A 13170-nucleotide genomic window follows, 5' to 3' on the forward strand; every position below is an offset into this window, starting at 1 on the left:
CTTGTTTATTAGACTAAAATTGTAGGGGCTATTTTTGTATTTGGATACCTCAAAGAAAGGATATGATACTGATGAAAATGTAAAAATATGTATTTTTACCACACAACACACATGGGTTACTAGTAGTAGAATACATTTTCATATCAAAACAATCTCAAAAGCACTGTAGATGAAACAATTTTCAATCTAAAACAGCACACAGAAAGGGGATCATAATATGACACATGCACAATTACAAGATAAAGCTGTCCATAATGACTGATGGCTTCTGGGCTTGTGCATATGTGCCCCCTAGCAGCTTGGAAATGCCTTGCAACTTGCTTAAATGTCTTGCTAAAATACAATGATGAAGCTCTGTCTGACAGTCAATGCAACAATGCTAGAAAACAATAGCTGGATAATAAGTTTCAACAAAACAGCAAACATTTGGCATAACTGATAGGCAAAATATAGCACATCTAGAGTATGAACTACAGTAATGTACTGCATCACATGCAACTTCAACCTCACCTCACCTCACCGGTCCCATAGCAGTCTTTACTGCCGTCGGGGCAACTAGACTAGTAAATCTCAAAATTATCCTGTAGTACTGGATGCCAGCACTCAGGACACAGAATAAGAACTACAATAATACACTGCAGCCCATGCACCTTCAACACAGACTGGTAAATCTAAAAATTATTCTGTAGTACTGGATGCCAGCACTCAAGATTAGGACATACATACATAGCAGATAAAATCTCTTATGAACTGCAGAACCTCTCAGAATGACATTTACTAGTACTAGTAGCAGTCCTACTTTTGTTCTAAAAAAGGCCAGATCACAAAATTGGCCAAAAAGTACAGGACAAGATATCTTGACAAGATCATTTGGAAAAGTTCTTCCTGGTGCTCCAAGAAAATAGATACATGTAATTTCATTAGTACCCTGCACCTTCAGTAGAGATTATCACTATATTAAAATTGTAAAAGACACTCTCATATTGTCAAAGATTATTAAGAACGTTGCAGCCACTATATGGTACTGCATACTGCATTTGTTTCACACGTGTTAACAAACTGGTGAGAAAATTCTATCAGATGTAGGGTGTCCTTTGTTTTATTCTCCAGCTCTGAGAAGGCTGCGTTTCCTTGTAGTTGAATTTCTTTGCCAACCAGATGTACCTCTTTAGCTGCCTCATGCACCTTGTGCTTAAGCTCTGCACGTCTGCACTGATAACACAGAAGAAACGTGGCAGTTTCTGACTGTGAAAGAAGGTTCTTTACGGTTTCGAACAAGGGCTGAATGTACTGCATCCAGAGGATCACGTCTGCGCCTAAGATGACGTCAAATTTCCCATGGTCGTGGAGGAATTTGTCAAGGTTTTCTCCCCAGTGGAGATGGGCACAGTGGGGAGTCGTTGCTGCTTGAGCGGGAAAGTTTTCTTCGATGTTTGCTTCTATCATGTCCAACGTAGTCATGTTGTTGTCAGTCAGGACCACTTTTCTAGGACAGGGTGAGAGACTGGCAGCAACTAAACCGAGTAGGCCCGTACCTGTAGTGTAGGAGTGAATGTGGAGAAATAATAATGTAAAAGAATAAAGTATGCATGCTTCCAAAGAAAGTTAATACTGCCATTACTGGTACTGTGCAAATAAGCCGAAGTCCCATATGGTGCTGAAATGAGATGAAAAAGAACTGTAGTTTGAGGACTTCATGCTATTTGATAAAAGAATGATCAGGGGAAAATGTTGCTAGCTTCTAGAATTCTAAAAAAAAGATGTGCAGTAAAGGGATAACCCCATCACATGATTTTATTTGCTTGTTTTCTCTCTACCATTTGATATATTCAATATTCAACTGTTTTACTACATGTACAATCTGAGTGCTCATGATATGACAGACACAAATGGGTGGATTGATCTTTACCATCAATAGCATTATCAGGCTTGTACTAAAGATGAACTTTCACAAAAGAAAGTTTAGAATGACCTGCTCCAAGCTCCAGTACTGTTCTATCCTGCACCAGCTCTGGTTGGTCCACAAGATACCGTGACAGAACCCTAGCTGCTGGCCAAACCATCTGACCTGTTGGATAAAGGGATGTCAACACAATAAGAAGCATACATTTCATACAAACCATGCAGTTAAAACGGCGAACCACTGTCTATATTAAAGCCACATCACCCTTAAATACGCGAGCCATAGTCATCATGCTTCACCTTAACACATGCTTCACCTTAACACTTCACCTGGATTTACCTGAATTGCTGAGACTTACGTCTCTGCAATTAGGAGTAAGTGGGTGGGTAGCCTATTGTCCATCGTGGGCCTTATGTATTTGTCAATGCTGTTCTTGAATCGAATGACTCATCGACTGATTTACTCATGGTAGCTTGTTCCATGCCTGAATTACTCTCACACTGAAGAATTTCTTCCTGACGTTTGGTTTAGCATATGGCATCTGTAATTTGTGTTGCAATTGGTGCCCTCTAGTTTTGTAGGGATGGATTGCTTGCTGGTGTGAATGATCAGAACGATAAACAACAACAACAGTGGCATTGCTACCAGTAATATACATTGTACTTAATAATATATAGTAACTAAATGATATATAACAGGCTGAAAATTTCATGACCTCATCTCCACAACATGTTGACTTCGTTAGCTCACTGTTTCAAGTTTTTATACCTTGATACCTTGATACCGTCTTCGGGATGAGAGGTAATCCTGTGGTGATCCCAATCTCGACTTCACTCAGTGTTATACTTTATGCTCTCCCAGTATTTGTCTAGGTTCGTCTTGAACTCATTTACTGACTCTGAGTCAATTACGGCCTGTGGTAGACTGTTCCAATCCCTAACGACCCGGACGCTAAATGACTGTCGTCTAACTCTTCCCTTGGCCAAAGGGACCTCCAGTTTGCAACTGTGCCCTCTTGTTGATCCTTGTTTATGCTGTATACCTTATTGAGTTCGTAAAGCAATTAAAAGATTTTGCATATCAGTGCTAGATCCTAACGTTAACAGAGGAGTGTTGAAAAGTGTCGGATTAAGGTTCACTGCCGTTAACGTTAATAACAAGTTAGTAAATATACTACTTCTACGTCTACTACTAAAACAAGCACACCAAAATCACCTTCAGGCTTCACACAATCGATCTAGACTAAACAACAACCTGTCAGACAGGAGGCTGTTTTGTCCTCCCCTCCGTCCTGTACCGCCAGGAGCCGGAGTGTCACCCCTCTCCCCACTCTGTACTCCTCCCACCGATAACTCGGGTCCAGAAACATCGGCGGCCAGAAGTGCCTCTCCATCCCCTCTTCTCTCCACTCCTCCGTTTCCATCTTTCTGTTAGTTTTAGAACCTTAAATTTAACGTTAAACTGTACTGTAAAAATCTAGACCCGCCCCCCTTGGAAAAAAAACCCAACCCGCCCCTTAAGTAACCTTTGACCTTTAATATTTTGACCTGTGACCTAGACGCAGTGCGTGATGGGAAATAACAGTCAGCCCATTTTTGTACTTCCGGTTTGAGTAGAAAATCGCGAATGTTGTTGGAACATTTGGCCTTGTTTTGCGCCGTTTCTTGACGCCAAGCGATGCCGATCACCGCCGAACAGATCCGGGAGCAGTTCCCGCTCCACTGGCTCGTCTGGCACAACAAGTTTCACGAACTGCTCGAAGAGCTGCGGGAAAATCAGGTGAGTTTTTTTTGCGGGAGTTCGAAATTTTTTTTTAGAGATCGATGGGAGGGGGGGGGGCGTTACCGGTTCATTGGTTGCAGATTGTTTATTTCATCTGGCTTTTTTTGTAGTAGACAGCGACATGGACTGTAACAGGAAGAAGTGTTAAGTTCCCAAAATTTGGGCTGACGTTTTAAAAGTCCCAACTCAATAAATTTGTGTCAAAGACTCAAACCACAGAAGCACAAAATACTGGGAACCGATGTAACCATATAATTTCCGAATGAAACTGAAAGTAAATATCAAGGAAACTAATGAAAAATATTAGTAACAATGTCATTTACTCCACCTAATTTTCGGCCTGCAGTGCCCATGAATTATGTAGCACGAAACAGTAAATATTTGACAGAAAAATAACAGCAACGATCAGATAACACTAACAGTTCAATAGCCAGTGCAGTGAGTTCCAATACTCATCAGGCTATGAAGTTAGCATATGGCAGCGTATTTTAAAGGAAGCAAGAAAGCTTGTCATTTCCTTGAAGTTGAACTTGAACCAATGAGAAAAAAATAATATTGCCTCAGGTAAAATAATGTTTGAATAGTGACAAGAATTATCAACATCATGTCAGTATTTCAGCCAAAAGACTACATTAGTTGATTGAAAGATGTTGTACATGTTTTTATGACCTTGACCCCAGCATGACCTTGAGCGGATGGACCCACGAGGTCGTACGGCGCTGCACCTGGCCGTGACCTTGGGTCACCTGGAGAGTACGCGAGCCTTACTGAGCCACGGCGCTCTCATCAGCACGGAGAACGCTTGTGGATGGACAGGTGGGACACAAAAGTTTTATGTTTACCGAAGTAAAACATTGTTTTTGCTCTGTTTCCTCTTCTTCTGCTCCAAACCAATAAGGTCAATGACCAGTCCAGAACCACGCTCAAGATAAGAAAAAAAAAGACAATGTACAAAACTAGTACCTCCGTTGTATTGTAGTCCAAGCACAACCAAATGTCCTTAGCAAGCAACAATGCCTGATACCATAGAGAAGCTGGTAATGTCTGTGTCCATGCTGCAGTGTTACAGGAGGCAGTGAGCACAGGGAACCCAGAGCTGGTGCAGCTGACCCTGAAGCACAGGGACTTCCAGCGAGCCTCTCTCAGGATAGACGGGGTGCCCGAACTCTTGGCTAAACTACGATCGGTCAGTACTGATTCAGCTTTTCAGAAATCTCATTTGCAACTTGTAATACCTGCAACCAAATATCAGGGAGCTGCTGTTTCTTCCAAATTACTATAACCCTCAAAATTTAAAACAAATGGGAATTAGAGTCTACAGTTTTCTTATAGTCATAAGTTACATGCATTTTCTTGTTAAACTGTGTTCTTATGGGAGATTACAACAAGGATTGGACAAAAAATCTTCACAAAATAGCAACCTAAGCTTTACTATGCTGTTTCTAAGCTAACTTGGCTAATTCATAATATCAAATTAAACCACTTAAAAATTTTCTAATATGTATTTTTATGCCCCCCCCTCCCCCAGACTCCTGACTTTTATGTTGAAATGAAATGGGAGTTCACAAGTTGGGGTAAGTTGAACTACTTGACCTAAAAATTTTCTATCTTCTTTTACTCTGACTGTGACCCTGTAGCCAAATGTTTGCCTGACTGTTGTCCTTTTTCCCCAGTCCCTCTAGTGTCCCGCATGTGTCCTAGTGACACCTACAAGCTGTGGAAGAAAGGCAGCTATGTCCGTGTGGACACCACCCTGCTGGGGTTTGACCAGATGTCCTGGCAGCGGGGCAGTAGGAGCTACATCTTTAAGGGAGAAGGTAAGCTGATAAGTGCACACTGATTGGATAATGACCCTCAAATTCATTGCTACATGTTTTCTGGTTTGAAAAGAAGATCACCAGTCATCGGGATACAAATCAAGCCCCAAATGCTCGTATTGTTTTGGCAACAAAAGTCCATTTCATTGCAGTCTCATTACAGGTTTCCCCTCTCTCAACACATATTATGTTGAAAATCCACCTGCGCAAATTTTTGAGACTAAGAAAAAACATGTATTTGGGAAGTTAAAGAACACATTTAAACAAGTATTGCAAAAAAGAAATAGTTTTTAAACCCAGGTGTAAGCAGTTATGTCAATTTTGCAAGTTATTTCGTTTGTAATGTATGGCCTTCAATGATTAACACTTTGTTAATTCCAGTTGACTCTGCCACGCTGATGGAGGTGGACCATGACCGCCATCTTGTCTTCGTGGAAAGTCTACAAATGAACGGTCCCCAGCTTAGCCCGGACGCCATGACGCCCACCGACGACATCGTCTGCGCCCGCATGGGTCAGCCGATCGTCACGGTTCACATGGAGACCAAGAACATCGCGTTTGAGAGAACCAAGTCTGGGATATGGGGGTGGAGGAGTGATAAGAGTGAAACTGTCAATGGCTATGACGCAAAGGTAGGAGATTTCATTCTTATAGGTGAGGCACTATTTTTGTAGATAACAGTAGGAGAGATTTCTTAAAAATTAAGGTAGGTAGATATGATACAATAATAAGCAATAAGATCATGTAATAGACTAGTGGCAGCATTGTATGAACTCTTTGATAAAACTGATATACTGCCATCACTGTTGTTGTCCTTGCTGCTGAATGGCTTCCATATTAACAATGCTGCCCCGGTGCTGAATGACCTTCATACTGACATTGTTGTTGCTGTCCTTGGTGCTGATTGACCTTCATAATGACATCACTGTTGCTGTCCTTGGTGCTGAATAACCTTCACCCTGACATTGTTGTTGATGTCCTTGGTGCTGAATGACCTTCACACTGACATTGTTGTTGCTGTCTTTGGTGCTGAATGACCTTCATACTGACATCCCTGTTGCTGTCCTTGGTGCTGATTGACCTTTATGATAACATTGCTGTTGTTGTCCTTGGTGCTGAATGTTCTTCATACTATTGCTGTTACTCGTTCTGTTGCTGTCCTCTTGATGACCAACATACCAACTTCACTGTTGCTGCAATGGTGCTGATTCCTGTATTGCCTTAATATGTAGACACTACTGTTTATGCCCCTGTTGCAGAATAACCATATGTACTAAAAGTGCTACTGTCTTCTGTAGGTATTTGGTGCACACAATGTAGAAGTGGTCACCAGAACCAGAACTGAGCACCTGACTGAGGAAGAAAAGGAGAGAACTAGAGGTAAAGAGAAGCAAACTAATCCATTCTTTTTGAGATGAGCTCCTCACATTTTCCTTTTGTTTCTTTGGGACACAGATATTGTATAGTAAGACATTTGCCATATTGATGTATTGTCTTTGCCATGTCTAAACATTGTCATTGCTTTCTACTCTGCAACAGAAGCAAACAAGACACCTTTCCAGTCTTTCCTTGGCATAGTGGAGGAACATGAAGAGAATTTGAAGGGTGCAGAAGGGGTGAGTGATACAGAGTCTTTGTGACACAAAGTATCACTCTTCAGGGCTTTAGTGGTATCCGTCTGCCATGTTTTTTGGACATATGGATCTCTAACTAGTTGTTCGCTTATGATTTTGTGAACAGCATGATTCATATAAGAATTTGTTTTTTGCCCTCTCTTCAGAATGAAACTCTTGTTTTCTCCAACCCAACCAACCCAACTAACATCATGGCGGAGGAGTATTTTGACCAGGAGTTTGACCTTGGAGAGAGGGACATCGGCAGGCCCATAGAACAGACCACAAAAACACAGAAGTTTAAGGTGAGATTAGTGAAGAACAGTTTGTGTTACACAAACTCTTGAATGGGTTTGTGAAGATTATAATTATGAGATTTCAATTTTATCCAGTGGTAAAGTGTGAATCAGAATTTTATTTATCATGCCGTAACAGTCTCTTTACCACCATGTCTGGAGACATAGACTCAAGAGAGCCTTTAGAAAAAAAATGAAATACGAATGGGCATATATGTGCATATGTGTAGATATGTAAATATTGTACATTTGGGAATGCATCTTTAGCAGTGACACCTGTGCTGCAATACAATGTGAACCAGTCAGAATTGCCCTGAGGAAGGTGACAAACGGTCACCGAAATGTCGGCTGAATAAAAGACTTGGTTGTGTAAAAAGAGTCTGTCTACTCAGTGTCTTACCAACCTGAAGAAACTATTCATGGAAGATGTGTTTTGATGTGTTTTGTCCTGTCCCCTGTAGGCTACCCTGTGGCTGTGTGACCAGTTCCCCCTGACTCTGCAGGACCAGTTACTGCCCATTATTGACCTGATGGCCCGCAGTAACGCACACTTCGCTCGCCTCAAGGACTTCATCACGCTACAGCTCCCATCTGGCTTCCCTGTCAAAATAGGTCAGGGGACATAGGGTTAGAGGTCGTATAGGTCAGAGGTTAGGGTGTAAATGTTTGGGATTATTTTCTTTTAGTGAGTTTTTTTTCCTATTGTTGGTTTAAAATTAAAAATGTATACTTTGTGCTCCTGTGCCCTGAAATGACCAGATATTAAACTAAATTTGGTATGGGATTTTTTGGTGGAATGTATAACTTTTATCTTTAATTTCTCTTTATTAATTAGTATCTCTGATTGTAGATGTTTGTTTTTCAGTTTTCTATTTCAAGATAAAAATGTATTATGTCACTATAAATTGACCTGAAATTTGGTATGGGGGTGCCTTGGGCATATGCACTTTGTACATGTCTTTTTTTCACATTTGTAGCATTCACCATTATCATTCTCTGTAGAAATTCCACTGTTCCACGTGCTGAATGCTCGCATCACATTCGGGAACCTGAACGGGACGGATGAAGAAGTGGACGGGGTGGCGGCCATCAAAGTGGAGTCCCCTACTGAGGAGGAAGTGGAATCACCCACTGAGGAGGAGACACTGCTGGCTGCCACTCCAGGTGGGCAGGAACATTCCTGTGTCCAAATTTGGTCAAAGACTCATCTTTATGTCCAAATTTGGTCAAAAGAGATACTAAGTCTTCCATATTTATTCCTTATGTCCAAACTTGGTCAAAATAAGATCTTTATGTCCAAATTTGGGCAAAGAGAAATCCTTATGTTCATAGTTGGTCAAAGAGACATCCTTACGTCTGAATTTGGTCATCAAAGGGACATCCTTATGTCCAAATTTGGTCAAAGAGACATCCTTACTTTCATATTTGGTTAAAGAGAAATCCTTATGTCCAAATTTGGTCAAAGAGACCTCCTTATGTCCAAATTTGATCAAAGAGACATCCTTACTTCAATATTTGGAGAGACATCCCTGTATGCAAATTTTGTCAAAGTTCAACATATTATGCTATACATGCAAGTTGAACACTATACTAGATTCTTTAACAAGACCTTTTGATCTCCATAGGAGCTACCAAGATGGTCTGTGACATTGACCCCATGACCTTCGAGGCTCCTCTTGGTTATAACCAAGTCCAGGCCTCGGGTCGCAGGGAACGCAGGCGTCACCATGACGAGGACGACGCCCTGCTGCAGTTTGCCATCCAGCAGAGCCTGTTAGAGGCTAACGGCGCCGTGGTGGGTGATCAGGTCAGGACACTTAGTTCTTGTTTTTGGCAACGCCTCAATAGAAATCTTTTTACTGTGTATTGACATGAGAACCAGCACAATGAATGGATGTAATCTTGTATTTTTTAATTATTGAATATTTTCATGGATAATGAATGTGAAATTAAAAAAAGGCTTTGTTATTTTTTCTGACAATTAGATCGCAAGAATATCCTTTATACTACATTTAATATGTACAGAAATACCTACAAAAATAGTTGGGTGCACTGGTGCACCCATGGTATGTAGTAATGCTCATTGTTTTATTGTCCACAGATGACCATGCTGGAAGCTCTTGGAGCTACAACTCCAGAAGAGTATGAAAATGAACAACTTCAGAGGTATATATACAATGTGATGTACAACCTATTAGAATTAGATTAAATTGGTGTTGCCTCAGTTGTGTAAGATTTTATGTAAGAAGCCCTGTTTAGATAACATGTCCATTTCCTCTTACTCCAGGGCTATCCAAGAGAGTTTGATGTTGGCTCAGGGTGAGTCCATTCCAGAAGCAGCAGCGGGGGAGTCCTGCCCTGCCCCAGTGGTCCAGCCCGTTGCCGAGGCCCCACCCAACGACATGGACGCACAGCTCAGACTGGCGCTGGAGATGTCAGCCAAGGAGCAGGTGGGGGCAATGACCTTTTGGATTTAGTTTATGTTTACCAAAGGAAAACATAATTTATTGTTTTTGCTCTGTTTCTTCTTGTGCAAACAATGAAGGTCAATGACCTGAACCAGACTATCTGTTACCATGGTAACTAGTGTTGGGTTACATCATGTTGCAATTTTATAGCAGGAGGGATTTAGACTCCTGTCTGACCATATGTATTTTTTCTCTTTTCACCTCTATAGGCAGAAGCAGATAGACGAAGAAAGGAAGAGGAAGAAGAACTAGAAAGGATTCTCCAGTTGTCCCTCACAGACAAATGATGGTACAGTCCCACCTTGCAGGCAACCCTCAACACCCCCGCTTATCAAATGTGCTGGTCTGAGGTCAGATGACCCTCGACCCTTTAGTGCTGTTTTGCATATTATAAACTACACGTACCATGATGCAGTAACCAATGCCAAACTTTAGATAAGTTGCTTATACTATAAACTTAATGCATTGTTTGCTGACTAAACTCTTTAGGAAATGTTGATTTATCGTTACAAAACGCAAAAAGAACTTCTTATTTTTTAGTTCTTTGAGAAAAGGGAGTTTAATTGGAAGACCTTGTTTTAGCCAGCAAGGTCGTGATATATTATTATTCTGGAGTCATGGTGAAGGCTATTCCATTGCTATTCTGGGGGTGATGTTAGAAAATTGTCTTGAGATTTGCCTCCCCTTGCCAGGGGAAAAAAGGGTTTCATTCACAATGAAGGCAACCTGATTAATTGCTTACTCAAAACCACAAGCTTTAGGATTTGTAGTACACACATTGTTTTTCTGTGATTTTGTATGATTTATATCGTGTGTTATTCTGATTTTCTATTTTAGAATGCAGTAAGTATTATTTGTTGTGTTCTGTCACCTGAACAGGATTTTCATATGAGACAAACAGTTGTTGGGTGGCACAAGTTTAACAAGGAATAAAACTGGTGCAAGGAAGATGATAAATAGAGTGCGGAAAATATTAGCAAGCAACAAGAACAACCAAAAATAATGAAAAATGAGTATCTGTTTTGCTCAGATATGCCCCCGTACTAAATCATAATCCATACCTGAAATGGCCTATGATATACTATTAAGACTTTTGTAAATATAAGATTTTTTAATGTTATGTTGAGTTCATCTTCAAAGCTATGTTGTCTTGTTGCCAAATCAAAATGAAAATAATGTTTCTTGTGCAATGTGATTTTTATTGAGGCAAACGTAAACTATTTGCTGTGACCATAAAGGTTTACAGAAAAGTTGCATTGAATTGATTTTTGTAGGACTGATTCTGATTCAGAGGCTGCCTTTTTTTGACATTTGTGGAAAATGAGCTCTTGGTTTCATCCCTTAGCAAAAGAGCTTGAAACACCATGCATGCATTCTAAATTTGGCATTTGTTTGGACAAAATTTTTCAAATTTGAGATCCTAAAACACCTGTACACATATGACCAGCTAAAACCTGTAGCTAGTCAGAAAACTAAAGATTGCACAATGATTGTGAGAATGCTGTTTACTTGAATTATGTTTGTATTATCATTTGCTTGTTTACAATGTGCAAGATGTCATATTCACCATGTATATGTAAAAATCACCAGGTGCTAATGGATGACAGTTGATAGTTGCAGGGCTACAGTGTACATGTACATGCAGGACTATTGCTTATACATGTAATAGATGGGCTCTTTTTGTCTTGGAAGACAGTCTACGGCTTTCTATGCTTCTCATGGTTTCTGTTAGTCACTGAGCATTTTTGCTGCCACAGTTCTTGCTGTACAGTGCCTCTCATGACTAGTACAGCCAATATGAAATGTTATGATTTTAATTCACCACTGTTCATAAACATTAACAAAAGCAACTTTTCCTTTGTGAGATCAGTGATATTCCTCTAAAAATCTTCCATGTAAGAGAAAAAAGACAAGCGCCATGACTGAAATGTTAGAACTGTAACCTCTATGTGATAGGAAGGGAGTGTTCTGAATGATGTAGCAGTGTAGACCTTTGCTTTATAATATGTACTGTTCTAATACTGTTCAAGTACTGTTATGATACGAAGGAAAGAGCATGAAACAATAGTATACCTCCTCATGTAATGCCTAGTAAGTTGTACATATTTAAAATGGTGTCCAAGGTGGTAATTGGGTAAAGGGACACAAAAGGGTAGGACAGCAGCAATGCTATGTAATATACTAGCAGTTTAGCATGTGTCCTATAGTTGTATCAGTATCTCTATACCTACAACAGTCAATTACTGCTATGTTTTATAGATCACCAAAAACATCATGTATTATTGCATGTGCTTCAGCTTTTTATAAAAATAACATCATATGCTAATTTATAATGTATCCAGTTTTACAAAGGGAATGATAAGAATGGTATAAGATTGATATTATCTTGTGCATTTCAGTGAAAAATGTTGTTACACAACCAAAGTCTGTCATTGGATGTTGGCAACACACTGTTGGGTCCTGTTGCATCATGGGAATACCAACTGTGTACAGTTGCATGATGGGAATACCTACAGAATGTCATGAACTGTGATATGCTATACTGTCATATTTGATACATGTATGCATGTTGTTGGCTTTAGATTTCTTCCACTATAATACAGTGTCTATACAATATGGAAAAAATGGTTCTGAAAAATTGCCTCTAGTCACAGTGAAATGATACATAACAATTTCAGTTGGAATTATTTCAATGCTAAATGTATATTTTGTATATTCTCTCCACAAATTATATGTATTATGTACTCCAAAACTTTGTTATTATCACTAAGTCTTGTTGCTGTTTCTGTCACTCTCATTAATGTTAATTATAGAATGAGTCTATGGGAAAGACTAGAGGAGAAGAGGCTTATATTATGTTTCCACCTACTTAAAAGTGCAATAACATATCTGTTTAAAAGTTGTAATTATGTATATCTGTATGTATTTAAGTGTCTTAGTTGATGGTTATATCTTTATTCTCACAGTGTTTAAGGGCTGAAGAAGAAGCTTGCCTCCAAACTATGCTATTTACCATGTCACTTCACACTGCAAAGTAAGCTTGAAGTTATGTATACTAGGAAGTATTATTAGGAGTAGCATGCTGTACTGACCAGTGCATCTATTATGAGCAACCACTGTCAAAATGTAGCTGTAAATAAATGAAAAGAATACTCACTTTCTGTGCTTTGTTTTTTGGTGTATACTTGAATGCGAGGGTAAATCAAAATGCAATAGGCCTCACTAGGAATAAGTAATACTTAAAGTAAATTGCGGGTCATATCTAAACCATGATAATATTTCAAACCCAAA

The 13170-nt window shown here is 39.8% G+C and overlaps 2 protein-coding genes across 2 annotated transcripts; one reads left to right on the forward strand and one right to left on the reverse strand.

The window, feature by feature from the left end:
• Positions 1-40: 40 nt before the first annotated feature.
• On the reverse strand, positions 41-3398 carry LOC109467302 (protein-lysine methyltransferase METTL21D-like). Its single transcript, XM_019765249.1, has 3 exons — positions 3158-3398; positions 1973-2068; positions 41-1535 (listed from the first exon to the last, which is right to left on the reverse strand). The coding sequence occupies exons 1-3, from the start codon at positions 3324-3326 to the stop codon at positions 1015-1017; spliced, it is 786 nt and encodes a 261-aa protein (XP_019620808.1). The 5' UTR covers positions 3327-3398; the 3' UTR covers positions 41-1014.
• Positions 3399-3468: 70 nt separating this feature from the next.
• Positions 3469-13029, forward strand: LOC109467357 (ankyrin repeat domain-containing protein 13D-like). Its single transcript, XM_019765303.1, has 15 exons — positions 3469-3682; positions 4366-4501; positions 4747-4871; positions 5214-5259; positions 5359-5502; positions 5884-6134; positions 6801-6882; positions 7042-7118; positions 7283-7420; positions 7873-8023; positions 8414-8575; positions 9037-9218; positions 9513-9577; positions 9699-9861; positions 10089-13029. Exons 1-15 carry the CDS (start codon positions 3581-3583, stop codon positions 10164-10166), a joined length of 1902 nt encoding a protein of 633 aa, XP_019620862.1. The 5' UTR covers positions 3469-3580; the 3' UTR covers positions 10167-13029.
• The last annotated feature ends 141 nt before the right edge of the window (positions 13030-13170 follow it).

Source organism: Branchiostoma belcheri, unplaced genomic scaffold (genome assembly GCF_001625305.1).
Source record: "Branchiostoma belcheri isolate BF01 breed outbred unplaced genomic scaffold, Haploidv18h27 scaffold1, whole genome shotgun sequence".
In the NCBI taxonomy this organism is placed as follows: domain Eukaryota; kingdom Metazoa; phylum Chordata; class Leptocardii; order Amphioxiformes; family Branchiostomatidae; genus Branchiostoma; species Branchiostoma belcheri.